We start from the raw sequence: 22,810 nt of genomic DNA, 5'->3' as shown, positions 1-22,810 counted from the left end.
AATGCTCCCCAACCCCGCCCCCACCATTGTTCAAGAGTCAACTGCAATTTCCTTACCAGCCGTCGGATACATAGTAAGTTTCCCGCAGATGTTAACTGTGTTTCATGTTTGTCCTTGGGAGGTCTCAGCCTAGGAAGAAAGTTGCCTCCCCTTTTGCAAAGGCAGATTTGGTGGAACATAGTATCTTTATCCTGTGACTAGAAATGGCTGTTTTTAGCTGAATTTCAGAATGTTACATAAATAAGAGTGTTGATTTTTGTAGGCAGCTTCAGATTCTCTTATTTTCTCCTCTCCTGGCGCTCACCGAGGCCCGGTGTGAGCCTCAGCCGCCGTGAGAGCCCCTAGCGGTCTGACGCCGAGGTCAGCGCCGTGCACCCTGGCTGTGCGGGAGGCCGGCGAGGGCCCGGGTCGTGCTTTTCCTGTGGGTGGACTTAGGTTTGTCTTACTGAATAAGATTTATATTCGTTTTTATACTGAAGCTTGGAGGAAGATTCTCAAGAACTTGGGCTTTTTGCAGGGCTGTATGTGAAGATTTGAAACCATCAGTGTCTGTTAATTTGTTTACTGGATGAAAAGCTGTCACTAACATTACTCTGGGAAATGCAGTATTTTTAAAAAGTGGCTACTTATGAATATACTTTTAAAAATTTGGCACTATATCTTAGGAATTCTTTTCAGTATTATTTTAAGCCCACATATTCCTAGACATAACTATAAACTGCAAATTTTGTATTCCAGTTCATTTACTAAATAATTTTACTAAGAGAATGTCCCCCGTATGTGCTTATGGTTTTTAAATTAGTAGCTCAACAGACAGACAATGGAAAACAAATTTTGCAAATTTACTTCCTTTCTTCAAAATTGGCTCAATTTTATGATGACAGATATTTTTTGCACATATTTTAATAGGTAAATTTTGTAAAGGCACTACTACATGACTTCAGCTTTTTCTTATACTATAATTTAGGGGTTTTTTTTTCTTTGCAGAGAGTAAAGTTATTATTCACTCTCCAAGAAAGGAGAGGGGGTGGTGTGGAGAGAGATACCACCAGTGAAGGGTGGGTGCTTTGAGCTTTTATTGGATATAATTGGATTAAAAAGGGGTGTGCTATCGTGAGGCCCCTGGGCTGTTGGGAGCGGTTTAACTGGAGGCTACAGTTTGTTCCAATGTTATCTTCTGCCTGGGGCTGTGGAGAGTTCAGTTCTTCCAGTAATTTCCAGTCCTGGAATGACTGCTGTGAACCCCGTGACAAAGCTAGATGCCAGGCCTAGTGGTTCTAATTGGCTTTGAAAGTCAATCTTAATTCCTTAAGGCTTTCTGGTGACATCCAGAGTCCAGGGCTGAGGACTGAGTCCAAGCATGACTTCATTAATAGCTGCCGAATTCTAGGTACCAGTCGCTGGCCTTGAAGATGGGTGAGGAGGAGGCTGTCGGCAGAGCCTGGAGAGATGGAGAAGCACGAGCATCCTCTGTCCCCACCTCACAGAGACAGGGCTGGGGTTAGCCCCGGCCGAGTTTCTGCCGCCCGCTGCTCCCCTGGTCGCAAGTCTGAGGAGGCCAGAGGAGAGGGAGGAATAGAGAATGTCCCTACATGGGCTACCAAAATGTTAAGGGTGGTCAGGGACGGGGGCTGCGAAAGAATTCACAAAGAGAGAAAAGTGTAGAGGATAAAGTTTCTATTCACTGTCTAGGAACGGAGAGGGGCATGGTGCAAAGAGATACACCAGCCTATTATCATTTAGCATTATGTCAGCAGTATAGGAAGAACAACTTGACTTGTAAATTCATAGCCTTGGAGTTAAATTGCACTGACTTTAGCTTTTAATTTACACTTGTTTTTCTTTTTGAGGTTCATCTGAATTATGGAAACCCTTGTTTGAAGTAAATGCAGGCTGCATTTTTAGAAATTGAAGGCTGAGGATTTGTTCGTTCCAGCTGTCTAGTCCAGTGCAGATGGTTTTTAGTTGTATTCAGGCACAAAGAAATGTACACATTGCTTTTTTATGTTCAGTAACATTCTTTGCCATGCTTTCTTCCTTTTCAGTTGTATGTTTGTTCTCTTATGAGTAGTAAAATTATACTGTGTGTATTGAAGTGGAGCTTCCCTCATTTCTTTAGGGCTGCACAGCTAAAAGGCAGGGACATTAAAGACCAAGGCAAGCATTTGGAAATGCTGCAGTTTGATGTGAACGGTAGCCACCCAGCAAATACTGAATGTCTGTGTATCACGAGAGCCTGTGGTGGGTTCTGGTGGTATGAGACAAGTAGCAGGACAGATGTGGTACCTGTCCTCTCTCATGGAGCACGTCCTGCAGCTGGAGCGTAATAGATAATTTCAGGTTATAGGGAGGAACGGGGTGCTCTGGGAGTGCACGTGGGGTGGCGGGATCGTGTGGGGAGTGTGCGTGTGTGTGAGCAGTTTTCCCAGGAGAAAATGTGCCGAATTAGAAGGCCTTCCAAAACCCTTAAAGAAGGGCAGTATGGCTGGAGTGGAGGAATCAAGGTGGGGAGATTTTGGAAGACAGCAGCCAAAAACCTCTTTTAGAGAGTTTTTTTTTCCCCAATCCTCACCCAAGGATGTGCTTATTGATTTTAGAGAGTGAGGGAGGGCGAGAGAGCAAGAAACATCAGTGTGAGAGAGAAGCAGCAAGTGGCCGCCTCCTGCAGGTGCGACCGGGGTGGAACCCACACCCGGGAACTTGCGCCCTGACGGGGAATCAAACCCGCAGTCCTTTGGTGTATAGCACGACGCCCCAGCCAGCTGTGCCACCTGGCCGGGGCAGTTTTTCGGAGAGCTTTTCAAGGCCGGCGGAGGATTTTGGACTCCCCACGGCAGTGGAAACCGGGGAGACTGGAGGAGGGAGAGAGCTTTGCATCATCCTGAGACTTTCCTTCTTAAAAAGGAAAGGGCTGTCATCCAGTTTGCATAGAACTTCTTCCTCCCCTCCCCCACTTCCCCCGTACAAGATTAGTTCAGAGGCTCCCGGAAATCTGAATGAATTAGAATGGTTCCAACAGGAGTAGAGAAAAATGGCTGGTTTGAGATACACTTAGGAGGTGGAATTGAAGATTTGGTTGTAGCTTAGATATTGGTAAGGGAGAGGAGTGAGTCAGGATACTAACCGTGAGTGAGTTCCAGGCACTGTTACAGGTATTAAATCTTTAGATTCTCACAATAGTTTCACGAGGTAGGTATTGCCGTCAGAGTGTTATAGGTAAGGAAGCAGATGCTTTGCCTCCCTGGTTTCTGCCTTGAGGTGTTGGGTCTATGGTGGCATCTCGTAACTGAGATAGAGACCTGGGTCGGTGGGGGGGGGCTCCTCAGCTTAATTTCAAATTTGAGGTGTCTTTAAGATACCCACGTTGCAGTGTGAAGTGGGTTTTTGGAAGTAAGGAGTTGGGGTTCGAGAGAGAGAAATCTGGGTTAGAGAGAGATCTGAGAACCTTCTGCAGATGCTTCATCCTGGGAAGCGGTTACTGAAAGGGCGAGAGTGTGGGGCAAGAGGAGAGGAATTAGTATAAAGCCCCAAGGCATCGGAAGGCAACATTGCTGGGAAGGGAGAAGATCAATGTGTAATGGCCTGTATGCGATGTCAGATGTTTGCACTTTATTCTGAAAGTATCCGCTTTGGACGTGGTCTTCAGACGAATCCAGCCTGAGGTGATTGTGGGACAGAAAGGTGGTCTGCCTTTCCCCCTTTTCTTTCTTTTTTAGAAAAGATTTTACTTATTTATTTTTAGAAAGAGGGAAAGGGAGGGAAAAAGAGAAGGAGAGAAACATCAATGTGTGATTGCCTCTCGCATGCCCCCCACCCCCGCACTGGGGACCTAACCTGCAACCCAGGTATCTGCCCGGACTGGGGATCCAACCAGTGACCCTTTCTTTTGCCGGCCGGTACTCAATCCACTGAGCCACGCCAGCCATGGCTCCTCTTATTTTTCTAAGAATAACATCCTGTGTTTCTTCAGAAGATTTTGTCCAGGCTTTGTGTCATCCTGATTGCCTTCTTCTGGTCAGTTTACCAGTGGTCCTTTCACAGTGTAGTGGGCAAAACTAGACGCTGTTTTATGCATGGTCTGAGCAGAATGGATAGCCTTCACATTATCCACCACGTTCTGGCCACTGTTTCTATGAATACTGTGTAAGATCTAATTAGCCTTTGACACGAGGGGAACATTGCAGCATAATGTTTCTCTTACCAGCCGAAGGTGGTTTTCATATATTTTAGTGCTAAACCTCGTCTCTCATCCTGGTGCTTTGTGCTAGTGGTAGTTTGGCTCTAAGTCGGAGTCTGTATTTGTGTTAAATTTAATCTGCTGGATTTGCCTTATGATTGCTACCCTACAGTGATCTTTCTGGACCTGTTGTTTAGTAGTATTGAGTATCCTGCCCAAATTCAGGTTACCTGTGAATTTTAGAAGTATGCCATCTATGTCCAAATTTAAATAATTGTGTAGACAGTTAATCGGGGCAGGAGTGAAGACGGAGCTGTGAAGTGAGTTCTGTGGCCACAGAGCCTGGGTTTGAATTACAGTGCCACCTGCCACTTAATAGCTGTGTTGTTTCGGGCAAACTACTTTAACCACTCTGTCCCTTAGTTTCCTCATCTGTGCAATGGAAATAACGATAGTTTCTGTTTCAGAGGGTTGTGGTGAGGATTAAGTGAGTAACGTATGTGAAGAGCTTAGACTACTAGGCAGTGAGTGATCAATCATCTGAACTATTATTGTGTTGTTTTTTATAAACCATCATAGATGTTTCTACTCCTTGAACCGTATGTCCTATTGTTGCTGAGTTTCAAAGAGCAATTGGGGATATGTAATTAGACCATAAAGTTTATCCCTCTGTAACAGGAAACATATTTTGGAAAATGCATAACATGAAACCCAGCCAGATGTGTGTACTCGTGCTGCTTCTAAACTAAAAGTTGTCTTGGGCCCTAACTGAGGGGTTGTTTAAAGCCGAGGGTCTGAATCTTCCTCTCTCCCCTGCAGGTATGGCATCACAGCTGCAGGTGTTCTCCCCCCCATCAGTGTCGTCCAGTGCCTTCTGCAGTGCGAAGAAACTGAAAATAGAGCCCTCCGGCTGGGATGTTTCTGGACAGAGCAGCAACGACAAATATTATACCCACAGCAAAACCCTCCCAGCCGCACAAGGGCAAGCCAACTCCTCTCACCAGGTAGCAAATTTCAGCATCCCTGCTTATGACCAGGGCCTCCTCCTCCCAGCCCCTGCCGTGGAGCACATTGTGGTGACGGCGGCTGACAGCTCTGCCAGCGCCGCTACCTCGACCTTCCAGAGCAGCCAGACCCTGACTCACAGGAGCAACGTTTCTTTGCTTGAGCCATATCAAAAATGTGGACTGAAAAGAAAAAGTGAGGAAGTGGACAGCAACGGTAGCGTGCAGATCATAGAAGAACATCCCCCTCTCATGCTGCAAAACAGGACTGTGGTGGGTGCTGCTGCCACGACCACCACTGTGACCACGAAGAGTAGCAGTTCCAGTGGAGAAGGGGATTACCAGCTGGTCCAGCACGAGATCCTTTGCTCTATGACCAACAGCTACGAAGTCTTGGAGTTCCTGGGCCGGGGGACATTCGGGCAGGTGGCTAAGTGCTGGAAGCGGAGCACCAAGGAAATCGTGGCTATTAAAATCCTGAAGAACCACCCCTCCTATGCCAGACAAGGACAGATTGAAGTGAGCATCCTTTCCCGCCTAAGCAGCGAAAATGCTGATGAGTATAATTTTGTGCGTTCTTACGAGTGCTTTCAGCATAAGAATCACACCTGCCTCGTGTTCGAGATGCTGGAGCAGAACTTATATGATTTTCTAAAGCAGAACAAGTTCAGCCCACTGCCACTCAAGTACATCAGACCGATCTTGCAGCAGGTGGCCACAGCCCTGATGAAGCTCAAGAGCCTTGGTCTGATTCATGCCGACCTTAAGCCAGAAAACATCATGCTGGTCGATCCAGTGCGCCAACCCTACCGAGTGAAGGTCATTGACTTTGGTTCTGCTAGTCACGTTTCCAAGGCTGTGTGCTCAACCTACTTACAGTCACGTTACTACAGGCAAGTGGCAAATGCTAAAAAGCTAATCTTAGACTCAAGCTCTCTCTTTATGTTTAATGTATGTTTACATAGGGATACATATAACAATGAATTTATTTGCAGATTCCAAGATAGAAATAGGGAAATAATTTAGTTCAAGTGTGTGGCATTCCTATAAATAGTAGTATTTTATAACTGAAATCTTATTTAACAATGGAAAAGTTAATTCAGTCTGATTCTTAAGGTTGTTCCTAGTTGAATTATGTAGCTGACCTTTGAACAACAGGGCAGTTAGGGCAAACCTGCATATAACTTATAACTCCCCCAAAACTTAAGTTGGTTTTCAGTATCTGCAGGAGATTAGTTCCAGGACCCCTGCTGATACCAAAATTCGCAGATGCTCGAGGCCGTTTTATAAAATGGTATAACGTAGATCAATGGGTACAGTTGGCCCTCCATGCTACGGGACTCCCAGTGTCAGATTGAAAACAGTACAGGTATTTATTGAAAAAAAAAAAGTCTGTACATAAGTGGGCCCTTGCAGTTCAAACCCTAGTTCAAGTGCCAACTGTACTAGCATCTGGTTTTCTTTAGTATCATTATACCTAATTTTCCCATTTAAAAGACTTTAAACATGTAAAGATGTTTACTTATTTGTAATGAATTTGGGCATGTGCTGCTATTTTTTCTTTTTCTTTTTTATGCAGATACTTTTTCTAGGTTCCTATCCTGGCAGGTGAGGTGCCTTGGGAATAATTCCAGGTTTAACTGCAGCAGCATTTTATTCTTTCACATTTTCTGTCTTGCCTAATAAAGGGAATTGGGTTGGATGATTGCTAAGGTCTCCTCCCATTTTATCTTTCTCTCTAATACTTTGATAACTGACTTGGTTGCCCTCCAATGGTCTTCACTCAGGTGAAGTGCTGGTGTTCACACGGGTGGGCAGAAGCAGGTTTGCAGTTGTGAGTGTGCAAAACGTAGTTTATCCTGGTATGTTATTTATTACCGATTGTATCAGGTTGGCCAAAAAGTCCGTTACATGTTTTCTGTATGGTGGCTGTGGCTATAGTAGTGCTTAGTTGTCTTTAACTTCATTCGAAACACTTTTGTTAGATTGTATTGTAACAGCTGTCATATCAGCATGCATTTTTAAAAAACTTACCAAAATTGGTGAATTTTTACACATCCATTTTAATATGGAAGATGAAAGAAGACACAGAACATTTTTGGCATGTTATGTTTTAGGTAAAAACGCAACTGAAATGCTAAAAAAAATTTAGTGTTTGGAGAAGGTACTGTGACTGATCAAAAGTGGCCTGCGAAGTTTCTTGGTACTGTTGCCATTTTGGCCACCTATCTCTTTGCTGTGGGGCTGTCTTATGCAATGGAAGGTGTTTGTTTAGCAGCGCCCCTGGCCTCTACCCACTAGGAACCAGTAGCAGGAGATAGCAGACATACTCAAAATATCCAAATCAATAAAGTTATTGGTGAAAATGAAAAATGTGTCTTTTACTGAAAAACCTAAATGGACTTATTGGCCAGCCCAAAATTATTTTCCATACAAACAACTCTTGTCTGCCCACCCCTGTACAGTTCTGTCTGTACTATAATCAAGGACTATTAGTGAAAGAAGAGGGGAAAGTCTTTTTTTTTAATTCATTGAATTTTTTTTTTAGAGAGAGGAAGGGAGAGGGAGAGAGAGAAACAGAGTAAGAGAAACATCAGTTTGTTGTTCCACTTACTGATGCATTCATTGCTTGCTTCTTGTATGTGTCCTGACTGCAGATCGAACCCACAACCTTGGCGTATCAGGATGAGGCTCTAACCAACTGAGCTACCCAGCCAGGGAGAGGGGAAAGCCTTTTAAAAATGAACTTTTATTTCTTAGTACATTTATTTATCTAAATATAATTGTAGTAAAACTTACCTCACACGAAGTTTACATTTTAATGATTTATTTTAAGAGTACCATTTCATTGTCATTAAATACATTCACAATGTTGTGTAACCATCACCACTATTTCCAAAATTTTTTCAGAACCCAAAACAAAAACTCTGTAACCATGGAGTAGTAACTCCACCTTTCCCACACTCATGTTAACTTCTATTTGACTGTCGCTGTGAATTTGCCTAGTCTAGATATTGCATGTAAGTGAAATCGTACATTTGTCCCATTGTACCCGGCTTCTCTTACTGTAAATCCATACTGTAACATGTATCAGAATCTCATTCCTTTCCACGACTGAATAATATGCCATTGCACATACATACCACATTTGTTTATCCATTCATTTGTTGATGGACACTGGATTGTTTTCAATTTTTTGGCTCTTCTGAGTAAGGCTGCAATAGCATTGGTATTCAATTGCTTAAGTCTCTGTTTTCAGCTCTTTTGGGTATATAGTTGGAAGTGGAATGGTTGAGTCACATGGTGATCCTGTGTTCACAGTTTTGAGGAACCACCTGTTTTCCACAGCTGCTGCGCTGGTTTACACTCCCATCTTCAGTGCATGAGGATTCTAGTTTCTCCATATCCTTACCGGCACTCGTGATTTTCTGTTTTGTTTCTTTTTAATTGTAGTCATCCTTACGTATATGAAATGGTACCTCATTGTGGTTTCGATTTGCATTTCCCAAATGATTAGTGATGTTGAATGTCTTTTCACATGTTTATTGCCCCACCATCTGTTTATCTTCTTTGGAGAAATGCCCACTCAGGTCCTTTTTCCATTTTTTAATTGTTTTTGTTGTTGTTGTTGTAGGAGTTCTTTGTGTATGCTGGCTATTAATCCCTTATCAGATACATGATTTGCAGAGTTTTTCTCCCATCCATGGGGATGACTTTTCATTGTTTTTTCCACAAACTTTTAAAGCTGTGATGAAGTCTAATTTGTCAGTTTTTTCTTTTGTTGTTTGTGCTTTAGTATCACATCAAGAAATCATTTCTAAACCAGTGTTATGAAGCTTTTCCCCTGTGTTTTCTTCTAAGAGTTTTATAGTTTTAGCTTTTATATTTAGGTCTTTCATCCATTTTGAGTTAATTTTTGTGCATTGTGTAAAGTAAGAGTCCAGTTTTATTCTTTTGTGTGTGGATATTCTGTTTTCCCGGCACCATTTGCTGAAAAGACTGTCCTTTCTGCACTGAATGGTCTTGGCACTCGTCAAAACTCTTTAACCATACGTGTGAGGGTTTATTTCTGGGCTGTCTGTTCTACTCCATTGGCCTGTATGTCTGCCTTTATGCCCTTGCCACACTGTTTTGGTCACTTGTAGCTTTGTAGTAGGTTTTGAAGTCGGGAAGTAGGAGACCTCCAGCTTTATTCTCTTTCAAGGTTGTTTGGCGGTCTCAAGGAGTCCCTTGAGGTCCACATGAGTTTTAGGATGGGTTTTTCTATTTCTACAAAAAACTTCATTGATTTTTGATAGGGATCACACAGAATCTGTGAATCACCTTGGTTAATATTGACATCGGAACAACATTGTCTTCCAGTCTGCTCTCTGCTATTTTTATTTTCGTTTTATAGATTTATAAAGCTGTGCTGTGTATTCCTTGAGTGAGACTGAGAGAAGAAATTCCTAGAGCCTTTGGTTTCTGATTTCATGTTGTGTTGGACAACTTGGCTAATGTTGAGAATCTCCCCTCCATTTATTTATTCATGACTTGGGAGACTTAGGTCCCAGTTTGCTTCTAATCTTCTCCCTTGAGCAGTCCCACTGCCACCCACACACGCGCATGCACACACAGGCACACACACAGCACGTGTACAGGTGCACAGAAGCGTGCAGTGCAGCATGTCATCCTGAGCATTGGGGAGGAAGAGGTGCCGCACAGCTCAGGGATGGGGGCCGATCAGCTGTTGCCTTTTCGATCTCTTATCTGGTCGTGTCTGCAGGTGTTCTTGAACCGTTGGTCTGCTCTCTCACAAACAAAGTGCATTCTCTTATGGTAACTGATACGATTTTAAGATTGAAAAAGAGAATTGTGAGAATAAGTCTACCAAGACATAATCTGCTTGGGGAGGAAAGGTGGCCGATCTCTCAAAGGAGAAGGGCCAAGAACTGTTTCCTCAATGGGCTTTTATTGGGTTCGTTTGCACAAGAATACAGGTAAAGCTCATTAATCATTGTCAGGGAGTAAGGATCAGATAATAGATAACAACTCTGAGAGCCTATTTTGAGTCAGGGTCAGATAGCTAAAGAGCTATAAAACTGTGAGGAACAAACTCACTTCTTGCTTGGATCCTTATCATTTAATTGAGAACATTCTAAACAAAGCAGGTTTCACAGGATTTTACATTTTCTTAGGCCTGATTGCCCTAGGGAACCTGCCTTTTCCAGCACAGGGCTGCACCACCCTCTGTCATTGTTTCAGGCTTAAGTCAGGCAGGGGAAGTAAGGCAGCCAAGAGATTAGGAGACTTCTCTCAGACAGAATGAGGACTCAGGCTTTGTCAAAGTGGAGGGGTGATGGTCCATTACCCCTTTTTGCTGTAGCCCCCCAAGTCCTTCCTTGGGGGTCTCCCATGTGATCATCCCTGTCTTAGGTTGTTCCCCCCTTTGGGGAATCTTACCCGTCATTGGCTAACCAACCAAGCATTGGGGGCCAGTTACGGATGAAGTAAAAGGAGCAGGAGTGGGCGCTCCTGCCAGGGAGATAAGCTTCATCTCTTTAATGGCTTATGGCTTATGGTCTTAAGGTTGCTCCCTCAGCCTTAGCTTTGGAGGGGTTACAGCTTCTGAAACCAGGCAGGGCAGTTCCCAACAGCAGATCTAAGATTATTTATGAAATAATTGTTGATGGAATTTTCTCTTAAAAGGGAAAAGGAAATTTGAGGAATGAAATGTTCTGGCTACTTGGCTTTTGCTGGTATGAAATTTGAATAATTTTCCGTTGCTGGCCTTTGCCTCTTTTAAATTTAATTTAAGCTGTCATTTGAGTAATTTGGTTCTGTTTTGTTTTTATAGAAAATATGTTTTTCAAAATTAAAAAATATTGTTGACATTCATTTATTTTTAGAGAGGGGGGAGTGGAAGGAGAAAAAGAGGGAGAGAAACATCAGTGTGAGAGAGAAACATTGAATGATTGCCTCTTGCATGTGCCTCAACCGGGGACTGAACCTGCAACCCAGGCATGTGCCCTGACCGGAATTGATCTGGCAACCTCGTGCTTGGCGGGACAAAGCCCAACCAATGAGCCACACTGGTCAGAGCCAATTTTCAAAATTTTAAATCCACTGGCAATTGTTCTCCAACAAAGTCCTGTAAATCCATTGCATTTAGTTGTCGACTGTATGAGAAATTTTAAATGGAGCACAGTTTGCCCCTTAGAAACAGTTCATTCTGTGCATTACTGCGTAATGACTGTGCATTCTGAGGTTCGCTATCCAGGGTTTGACTCTGTTCAGGATGGAACGTGAATGCTCTGGAGCGGCACAGTAATACTCGATACTGAGCCTAAGGCCACTGGAATAGCAGCTCAGGCACTCCTTCTCCGTCGTTAGTTTTACCCTCGGTGTCCTCACGTTGCTTTGTTGCCTTATCAGAGTCCATGAAGTCCTCACTGTCTTGCCTGTCAGAAAACCTCTGAATTCCCTTTGACTAGTGAAGCATTCTGGCCCCAAGACTGCCTTCCTCTCACCCTCCTTTTTAGTTGACATTGTTGCATCTTGCTGATAACATGCCCAAATATTACCATTTGACATACATTTTGCCACTGTGTTGTCTCCGTTGGCCGTGGGCATGGCTAAATGATTCAGGCAGTGGAAATAACACACTATTTCCTGGTCCACTGTAAATGTAAACGTAGACTAATTCCATGAAAAGGTACTGTCTTTGGGGTTTGAGTTTTAGGCGCAAAGGTTTCCAAGCTTAGAAGCTTAGTGCTTTAACATCCTGAACGAACTAACTGGCGGTCATTTAAAGCTGAGATCACTTTGCTCGCTCAGTATGGAAGGACAAGGTCTAGAGAAGAAAAGCATATTTTCACTTTATCCTAGATTAACAGACAGTCCAGTTTCTTCTGACAGTGAAACTACGGTTTCATCTAAGCCACGGGTGTCGGAAGTGTGACTTTATGCAGCGTCTCTGGTCTAGTCGGTTTGGTGCCTCTGCGCCAGGCAGGAAGAAGCAGGGGTGTTCAGGGAGAGTGTGGAGAAGGACTGCTGTTGGGTGACTCTGCCCTCCGCTTGCTCTGGGTTCCAGTGAAGTAAAGCTTTATGCCCTTAGAGGAATTCTTCAATTTAAAGAAGTTTGAGGTTGGGAAATCAAAAAGCAGGGATTGCTGTTTCTACCACCTGGTTATAGTAATTAGACCCCGTCTGATTCTTTAAGGGTGTTCTTTAAGGGTGGGGTGTATGTTCAAAGGGGAGACCACCGTGTCCAAAGTAGAATTAACGCCATCTTTCTACTCAAGGGAACACTGCCAGTCCCCCCACCCCCTCTTATGCTTTAATAAGTAATTTCTTTACTCCCAGCCATTAGAATGTCAGAGTTGGAAAGGGACCTGCAAGAGTAATTATCTAACTCAGGCTCCGTATTTTACAGATGACGAAGAACCAGAATACAGTGTCTAGAGTTTATATTAAGGGATTGAGAAATAATGGAGGTCAAGGGGAAGGACGATATAGTAATGAGAATATTACCAAGAATTATAATCTGAACTCAGAGTTTAAAACATTCATTCTAGAGATGAATATGCTCTAACTAAATGATTCCTTTCTGGTCAGTAAAAGGAAATACCTCAGTCTGTTTGCTTCCAAGAGCTTAGGTAAGTCTAACATTTCTAGGCTGAAAAGATAGTGAAAATCCCTCAACACACTGAACAGCCTTATTTTCATTTTATTTTACTTTGATTGCTCTCATAGTTTTCTTCCCTTTTGATACCTTTCTGCGTGGTTGATGTTACTGTTTTGAGGGAGCTTTGGCCGGAAATCCTTAGTGGCTCTTACTACTCCAGAAGCAGGGTGAGGCCAAATGGAAAAACTGATTCCAGGCAGTCTTCAGGGGTTTTTGTCGAATAGGGCTTGGGGCTGGAATTAGTGTGTTTCCGAGTTTCTCTGAGACTTCAAGTTTATCACATACTATTACTACCTTTTTAAAGAAGTAAGTTACCGGTTCCGGGCCCCTCCCTGTGACCTACCTTTTGGGTTTAAAATGTCTTCCTGGTGGAGTGGGAATGGCAGAATCAGTCACGCTCTTCAATTGATGCTCAGGAATGTTCCAAGCCCAGTTTTCACTTTGGCACAAAGCCATTTGCATTTTCCCTGCCAGCTATTTTTGGCACTGTCATGAACTTCGAAATTAATGGTTCTGCTCACTGAAAGTAAAAATTTTGTTCCATTTAAATTTTAGAAAAGCTTTTATGTTTCTGGGCCCTCTTACCCTCTCGCTTATGAATGCTATCAAACTTGTGCTGTCCTAAAAACATGCCGTAGCGGTTGGGATTTAATTGAACTTTGAAATCCCATCAGTGATGTAGCTCCAGCCACCTGCAAGGGGCCTGTCCCTTTCGATGGCTGTTCCTTGGGCCAGCAGAGCCACCGTTCGCATCAGAGAGGACAAAACCTGCCCACTGAGCGGTTCCTCCCGCAGCCGTCCCCTGGTGTCAGTCCCGACAGGCCTGGGTTCTTGCTGTGTCTCTGCCCTGTGGAGTCCTCTCGTTTACCCTGTTTTCACAGAAGTTTACTTGGGGAGGATACTCTTGTTCAGGGAACGGAACTGCCTTTATACTCTCCCCCACTCGATCTTTGCCCCTTGTCCCTCCTGGGGCCTCCTGAGGAGACAGAGTCCGTTGGATGGTTCTTAATGGTGAGATCTGCTTTTCCATTTATCTCCTGTTAAATGAGGGACCTGGGTCTGGTGTCCTTACAGATTCAAGTCTGATGACTTGTGAGAAGGAAAGGAAGTTATTTGGAGAAGTTGCTAAAGTGTCCAAGAGCCTGCCTGGGTTCCATCATGTACTAATTGTGTGGCCTTGGGCAACATACTTAACCTCTCCGTGCCCAGTTTCTTCATCCGTAAAATGCAGATGATACTTGATGACATAGAATCTGACATACCATTGATTGGAAGGGGCAACATTAATTGTGTGCCAGTGAGAAAGTAAGAGCACTGCTATGAAACTAAAATATACTATCATTTGCGAGGATCTTCTTCATTTCAGAGATGTTAAAATGTATAAAACCGTGCATCTGAGAATTACTGGTAATGACTTCTCAGTAAGATTGTTGTCAGGATTGCATGACTCCACATTTGATAGTGCACGGCACACAGCGCTGTGTGTCGGCTGTTAGTGTTATTGATAATAGTGTTGCCTGTTGTTATCATCCCCTTTCTGAATCATTTCTGTCTTAAATTTAGTCACACTTTGAAAAACGCCATGTATCGTATAGCACCATGCCAAATAGATTTTTATAGATGGGTGTATACCTCACTTATTTAGAGACAGTGGAATATACTCAACTCCAAAGCTAGACTGCCAGGATTCAAATTCTAGTTCTGCCACTTACTATGTGATTTTGGGCAAGTTACTTAGTATATTTGCCTCAGTTTCCTCCTCTGTAAGTGAGGATAACAATTTTGTCTTGGATGTGTTCATATATATAAAGCTTTAAGTTTATGACATTAGTTTTCTTTTTAAGCATTAATGGAAGCGAATATTTCTAAAAGCATACAGAGAACTCAAAATTTTAAAATAATGCTAATATAATATGATAATAATAGTTATTGTTATATCCAACCCTTATAGAGTACTCTGCATGTGCCAGGTACAAGAGCTCACTGTACAAGAGCTTTAATATTTACTGTTGTTATCAATTGCTTATTTGTGTGAGCTGTATAACACAGTGCACAGTAAAGTTAAGTAATTGCCTGCAGCCATTAAAGAGCGGAGCCAGGGTCTGTCCCCTGATAGGCAGGGCTCCAGAGTCCTGCCGCCGTGAGCCGCCCTGTCTCTGCAGAAGGCATTGCCGTCACAGAGAGGTGTTCATCGACCAAGCTGTTTAATTGTTTTTTCGTACTTAAAAAGGTGCTGGGGTAAACAGAATAACTGTGATTCCTTATTCATGATTTTAAAATTCAGAAAGCTCTAAACACTAAAAATCTTTGTCTTAGTTTGGTGTAAACTCGTATATTGGCAGGACCTGACTTGAACCCATGGACGGCTGTTGCAAGTCTTTATTTAGCTGATTAGTATGGCTGCTTATATGCCCTGTTGCAGGGATGTTCGCGTATTTGATTATGAGTGCTTTTCTAAACTCCTTTGGAATTACTATGAAATATGTAGTATATACATAATAGTATCTTTCTGAAATACAAAAAGTTCTGAATTTCAAAAACGCATCTGGCCCCAAGAGTTTCAAATGATGGATTGTATACCAAAGAACATTCTCAGTTTAGTTAAATCAGTGTATCTTTATTTGATACTAAAACAGGATTTAGTTAACATCCTTCATTTTCCCAAATAACGTGTATTTTTATAATCTTTTTTTTTTTTTTTTTTTTTTTTTGCTAGAGCCCCTGAAATCATCCTTGGACTACCGTTTTGTGAAGCTATTGATATGTGGTCATTGGGCTGTGTGATAGCTGAGCTGTTCCTGGGATGGCCTCTTTACCCTGGTGCTTCAGAGTATGACCAGGTAAGAGTGTTTATTACATGGAGGCAGAAGGAAGTATTTACTAGTGAAATAGAGTCTAGGAGAGATGAAGTACTAGTGAAGCATTTAGACAGTAGGGAAAGAGTCGTCCATTTAGAAAGAATTTTTTTAAGACTAGAAATTTCACTACCTGCTTTTTAGTCTGAAGTTATGTTTGCAATTCTACAATTAAAAAGGGATTTTATTTTAGATTAATTTAGATCGGCACTTTTCCCAATCTGTAATGATGTATTAGAGTAGTAACTTACGTGAACTAAGGCAAATTGTGAGTCGAAAGTAAAGTGAGGACAAGGAGTTGGGAGTTGAAGAGTACACGGGCTCATTCACACCCGTCACCTCCTTCATACATGCCACACAGTGAGGTCAGTGCTCTGCATGCTGCAGCACGCGAGGCCCGCAGGCGGAGGTGGACAGGGCGTCTCTGTGGAATTGGGTTTAGGAGGGGACGCATGGGCCTTGAAAAGTATTGCAGTGAATGACCTGTGTCTCAAACAGACCGGCTCTCCATGATATGCTACATTTCCTAAGGAGCTGGTCCTGAGGGGAAAAGTTTTGCCAAGGAAATAAATTGCGGATTCTCATTTTTTGTTCTTTAAAAAAAAAGGTGGTTTTTAGACCACTTAAGTAGGCTTTAAGCTTTTTGAGGGCAGTGACTGTTTCATTCCGTCAGTATATCATCAGCTGTTGACATTGTGTCTGGCACATAGATGCATGGGATTTGGGGGAGAGGATTCTTTTCTATTTTTTTCTTTTTTTCAGTTTGAAAGTCACAGACAATATCTTTCTATAAGTAGCTTAGGAGAATAATGAAGAACTCATTGGTAGTAGGAAGAAGCAAGAGACTTCTAGGTTCAGGCATTTGATGAAATACTCAGTTACTGTGCATTCCCATTGCTTTCCTGTGGCAGAGCGCACGGCAGAGACTTGGAACTCGCGTGCCTGCAGCCAGGTTACTCTTACGTTCCGTAACCAGGTTGCTCTCGGGGCTGTTCTCGCCACAGTAGTTGGCTGTGCCCCAGACAAACGCGGTGCTGGTCTGTTCCCACAAATCTTCATCCTGGTCTTCACTGCAAGGAGGGCACTGCCACGTGCTCTTGGCCAGGGGCTCTTGTCCAAGGTTTCTGGTCTGGTTGACAACATCTTGCTCTATCCAACTTCTGTCATCACAGCTTGAGTTACGAGGACTGATTTCAGTCCAAGGAACCTGATGGCGAGCATTGAAGGGACAAGGAGCCAGTTTGCAGCATCGGGATGATTCTCTTTGCATTTGATAAGATGACAAGGAAACCTGCAGGCCCTGATCTGGTGGTTCTTATTATGAAACAAAGGGTTTTCTGGAATTTCTAAAAGGACACAAGAGCAAAACAATTCTTTTCCCTATTCAGCCTAGAATTTTGACTGGTTGATCTATTTTAGGGTAGATGTCACATTTACCAACTTCTAAATACTTGACTCTGGGCATGTCTTTGAATGAAACAAAAAAATGAGTTGCCCATGTCATAAGTAACCAGTTACATTGTGCTTCGTAATTTTTTCATCTTGTCTTGTGAGCAGCAAGTCACCTTCCTTGTTTTATAACAATGGTGAAGAGCAGGAGGGGGATTAAATGATCCAAAGCCACAGCTGGTTGGACCAAGCTACTGATTATCCTTTTTGGGCCCTAGGCTCTTTTGAGAATTTGATGAAGCTATGGATCACCGCAGACACACACACACACACAAAGTTTTGTGTACAAATTTAGGGGATTCGTAGACTCCTGCTTAAGACACGGTGCTCTGAGCTATTACAGCTGCCGAAGTGCCATCCCTAGCCCAAACGTTCTGTGGCATTTCTTCGACCTTAGTGAACAGGTTGGTATCATAAAATTTCCCAGGAAGTGGAACCAAATAAAATTAGATTTAGAAGCGAAGGTACGGCTGGGGCTTTCCTTGTGAAGAAAGGATCTGATAATTTTGAGAATTTTTGTGTGGTGCATAAATGTGAAGCTGGGGGCGGCAGGAGGAAGCCGTTTCCCATGCTGAATAAGTAGGATGCTGCTGTCGCAGAGCAGGGTGGGGGGCAGTTGGTCGCGCATCTCTGGCTTTACAGAAGGCTCCTGTGGTAGCATCCTTACTCTTACAGATGCGTTTGTTTAAAAAACTTCCCTGAGATACAACTCACATACCATTTACCACAGCCATTGAAAGTGTAATGGACAGTTCAGTGGTTCTGGTGTGTTCACAGGGTTAGGAACCGTTACGACAGTTTTAGAACATTTTCATCACTGTCAGCGGTCACCCCTCATTCTCCCCCAGTCTCTGCCCTGGGCAGCTGCTGGGGGAGAACCCCCAAAACTTAAGCTCATCAATTTTAGTTTTGGCAGTTAATCGGAAGAACTGACATGTATGTAGCCTTGTCCAAATTTGTAAGAGCTTCATTTAGCAGGAAAAATGGGCCAGGAGGAACCCCACACCGCCTCCAGGGCAGGGTCCCTTTTTAAAGGGGGCTAATAGCAACACCATAGGATGTGGGTAGTCGTATGGACCACCGGAGAGAACAAGGCATTCCTAAGGTAAAGGATAACTGCAGGCACTTACTGCATTCCTGGGGCATGGCTCTCATCTCTGGGTGGCATTCTGGCTTTCTGGCTTTCTGGGTAGTCAGCCAAATATGAGGTTACAGAGAGTTCAACAGTCACAGAGAGTTCAACATTTCCCAGAGGCCCTTGCTGCGGGAGCCATATTGCATCTCTAAAGTGAGTTCATCTAGCAACTGCTAACCTACTTTCTATCTCTAGATATGACTATTCTATTCTAGTATATCATATTCATCACCAAATGTGGTCTCTCGTGTGGGCTTCTTTTACTTAGCATAATGTTTTTCGTCCATGCTGTAGCATGGATCAGAACTTCATTCCTTGTGGCCAAATGTACTCCTCTGTGTGTGTGTATTTTGGCTGTGTGAATAATGATGCTGTGAGCATTGGTGTGCAGTGTTTAAGCCCATTTTCAGTTTTTTTGCATACATACATAGTTAGAGGCAGAATTGCTGGGTTGTGTGATAAACTCACATCTAACTTTCTGAGGAGCCACCAAACTTTCCCACGGTGGTTACACCATTTACATTCCTATCAGCAATGTGCAGGAGTTCTAATTTCTTTTTTCTTTTTAACTAGAAGGACATCATCTATTCCTTCTAGTTTTAACTTATGAAAGTAATGCATGAAAAACATGGAACATGAGTTTGTGTGCTGTCCTTCCACAGGGCTGTGCTGGACCTGCCCTGCCCTTCCAGTTTCAGTGTGTGTGCTACCGCCGTGAACACGGGAGTTTGCTTTCTGAACCTCCTTGCTGCAAACGCCGGTCATTGTTTGTTTTTTAATAATAGTCATCCGTAGGAAGTGCTACCTCATTGTGGTTTTGATTTGCATTTTCTAATGATTAGTGATGTTGAACATCTTTTCGTGTATTTATTGGACATCTGTATATCTTCTTTGAACGAGTATCTATCCAAGTCCATTGTCCATTTTTGAATTGGGTTATTTGTAGTTGTTGTTGAGTTTTAGGAATTTTTTATGCATTCTGGGTATTATCCCCTTATCGTGATATATGATTTGCAAATTATTCATCCCATTCTCTGGGCTTGCCTTTTTACTCTGTTGCTCCTTTTACTCCTTTGGTGCACAGAAGTTTTTGATTTTGGTGAAGTCCAGTTGGTCTGTTTTTTGTTTCTTGTGCTTTCGGAGTCATCCAAGAAATGGTCACCAAATTTAATGTCTGAAGCTTTTCTCTGATGTTTTCTTCTAAGAGGTTTAGAGTTTTACAATTTGAGCTCTTACATTTAGGTCTTTGAGCCACTTTAAGTTAATTTTTGAACATGGCGTAAGTTAAAGGTCCAGTTTTATTCTCTCACATGTGGACATTCAGGTTTCCCAACACCATTTGCTAAAAGAGTATTCTTTTCCTGTGGAATTGCCTTGGTGTCCTTGTCAGAAAATCATTGACCATAAGTGTAATGGTTTATTTCTGGACTGTCGATTCTATCCCATCTATCCATATCCTATAGCCATATAGCAGAACACGCTGTTTTGGTACTGTAGCTTCACAGGCAGTTTTGAAATTAGGAAGTGTGAGTCCCCTAACTTTGTTCTTTTTCAAGATTGTTTTGGCTCTTCAGGGTTTCTTGAGATTTCATATGCATTTTAGAGTGGACTTTCTGTTTTTGCCAAAAAAGTCTTTTTTTTTTTTTTTAGTCAGGAATAAAAATGAATCCTGTAGATTGCTTTGGGAAGTATCCCCATCTTAACAATGTTGTTTTCTGATCTGTAAAATTTTTTTAGGTTTTATTTAAAGGTGCTTTGTAATTTTCAGAGTACCAGTTTTACACTTTTGTTAAATTTATTTCTAACTATTCAATTCTTTTTGATCCTATTATGAATGGAATTATTTTCTTAATTTCATTTTCAGGTTGTTCATTGCTAGTGTGTAGAAATACAGTGAGTTATGTAATTGATTTTATATTCTATGACCTTGTTGAACTTTTTCTCTTTTTTAAATTTTAATTGTTCAAATATAGTTTTGTGTCTTTTAGTCCCATCCCAGCTCACCCACCCAGCCCTCTCCACCTCCCTCCCATTTCTACCGCCCCCCCCCCCCACAGTTTTTGTCCATGTGTCCTTTATACTTGTTCCTGTAAACCCTCCCTCTTTTCTCCTGAAATTCCCTCCCCTCTCCCCTCTGGTCACTGAACTCTTTTTCTAATAGAACTCTAGTTCTAATTGTGTGTGTGTGTGTGTGTGTGTGTGTGTGTGTGTATTCCTTACGATTTTCTAACTATAGGATCATGTCGTCTACAAATAGAGATAGTTTTTCATCTTCTTTTCCATCCAGATTCCTTTTGTTCCTTGCCTGGTTGCCTTGCATTGAATCACTGCTATAGTGTTCATACCAATAACCAGAGTGGACACCCTAGTCTTGTTCTGATTCTAGGGGGAAGGCATTCAGTCTTTCATGAGTGAGAGTGCTGTCAGAGCAGGTGATCGTGAGTCTTGAAGTCAAATATGTATAACCTCTCTAGATACTAGGGGCTTCAGATTTGTTGGAAACATTAGAATTGTTTAAAATAACAAGTTCCAAATAATTCTTTGTTTGCGTAGGTGTGGAGCTTTTGTTGCTGCTTTATTTCAAGCTATATAAAAAGTAGTATCTGGATAATAGCATCCCATTCCACCTTCACAATGAAACTTTTTCATTTTATAACATTAAAATTTTTAAACATTTTAATTCCATAACTGCATCATCATAGAAAAATAAAGGTGAGGTAAGCCAAGAGACAAAAATTTGAACTACTGGTAGTTCTACCCCACAGAGGTAACCTGTTAGGGGTAGGTTATAGTTTGCATTTATTCATATATGCACATAATTTGTTAATTTTCATCATGTGTTTATTGAGTGCGAACTCTGGGTGAGGTGCTTGGGGCCCTGGGGGTGCGGTGCTGAATAAAGCACTGTCCCTGCCCATAGGCTCTGGTTTGGTATTGGAACGAGACATTACGTAGATAATCATATAAATAATTACATACTACAGTTATGATACCTTCTATGAAGAAAGAGATGTGGTTTGCTGCGTGTGCATGCATGTGTGTGTCTCATGTCCATTTATGTCCTAATGCCTCTTGAATATACTTATTTTTTTTTCCATGGCCACTCTCTCATCCAGGCTGTCTTCCTCCTGGACTAGATAATCTCCCTTTCTCCTCTCTGGTCTCCCTTCAGTTTTTTTTTTTTCAAGAGTGTTTTTTCTCCGAAACATAACTTTGATTGTGCCCCTCCCCTGCCCTTCAGTAGCCTCCCATGACTTTTAGGATAAAGGGCTAACTCCCTCTTATGACCTCTGAGCCCCTACCTCAGTTGTCCCACCCCTTCCTGTCTTTCTCTCTAGATCGGTCTCACACCATTTCTCCTTGTTTTTCATACGTTCGCCCTGTTGGCATCATTTCAGCACTGCTTCCTTCCAGCCCAGGCCCTTGCACACAGTGTTCCCGTGGTCGGAAGCTCCTCCACCAGCCGTTCATTTCATCTAGTCAGTGTCCACTCGTTTGTCAGCTCGAGCACCACTTCCTCGGGGAGCTTTTCCTCCTCAGTCCCCAGTCTAGGTCAGGTTTCTTTTTTATGTATTTTTCATGGAAGCCTATTTATTCTGATTTGAATTATGCATTCAGTGTCTGTCTCCCTCACTAGACTGCAGGGTGTATGAGAGCAGGAACCACGTCTATTTTTAAAATCACTGCCTGGTTCAATAAACACTTATTGGAAGAATGATTGAATATATGCTGTGTATAGGTACATCCCCAGTATAAATTTATGGATATAGAGAAACATATATACCGTATTTCCTCAAATCCACGACACCACTGGTTGAAAGATGTACCATTTTTCTGTACCTCTAAAGAAAAAATGCTGCCAATTAAACCATGACAGCTCTCTGTTAACTTGCAAGACAACTCCTGATTTGAGAGCTGTGAATTTGAAAAAATGTGCCTCTCAGAACCGGTGAAATGTAGTAATTTTTAAGAAATAATGTGAGATTATATCTAATATGTAATCTGCCTTTTTTATTGTATAGCATATTGCAAAAATATATCTTTACATGTTAATAAGTATACTTCTACCTTATCGTTTTAAGTGTCTGCGTAGTATTTTATTGTACCGATTTTATTCTGGATTTTAAAAAATAGTTTACTTTGTTTTGTATGCAAAAGAAGTCGCCTCCTGTATTGCTGTCAGTAGGGGGGGAGGGGGGGACAGATTGCCTCTTCTATTGCTTCTCCGGCTTGGGAGAAGCAACCAGAAGTGTGAACAGTTAAACTGGGAAATCCATAAAACAAACACAAGTACACATTTATTTCATTAGCCATCAGAGCAATGACATCATCACACATCGACTCTAGAAGTTTCTACTGTACACCCATGAGAAGAGAATACAAAGGCAAACAAACTCTTAGTATTATTATGAAAATAATTTTTATTTCACAGACCCCCCCTAATTAGATGGGGTCTCGGGTGGGACCCCAAGGGGTCTGCAGACTGCAGTTGAGAACTGCTGGCCTGGTTCGCAGTGGGTGCCC

At 42.4% G+C, this 22,810-nt stretch overlaps 1 protein-coding gene across 4 annotated transcripts in view; it reads left to right on the top strand.

Annotated features, from left to right (window-relative positions):
- HIPK1 (homeodomain interacting protein kinase 1) overlaps nt 1-22,810 on the top strand; it is a 52,590-nt gene that overhangs the window by 5,957 nt on the left and 23,823 nt on the right. For all 4 annotated transcript variants that reach the window (XM_045861706.1, XM_045861705.1, XM_045861708.1 and 1 more), the window contains exons 2-3: nt 4,997-6,074; nt 15,564-15,687. In XM_045861706.1, coding sequence (XP_045717662.1) covers nt 4,999-6,074; nt 15,564-15,687 — 1,200 coding nt within the window. In that variant the 5' untranslated portion in view covers nt 4,997-4,998. The remainder of the gene's footprint in view (nt 1-4,996; nt 6,075-15,563; nt 15,688-22,810) is intronic.

This window comes from Phyllostomus hastatus, unplaced genomic scaffold (genome assembly GCF_019186645.2).
Source record: "Phyllostomus hastatus isolate PE091 unplaced genomic scaffold, TTU_PhHast_1.1 phas_scaffold_216, whole genome shotgun sequence".
Taxonomy (NCBI): Eukaryota; Metazoa; Chordata; class Mammalia; order Chiroptera; family Phyllostomidae; genus Phyllostomus; species Phyllostomus hastatus.
This window is presented reverse-complemented; position numbering and strand designations above follow the sequence as displayed.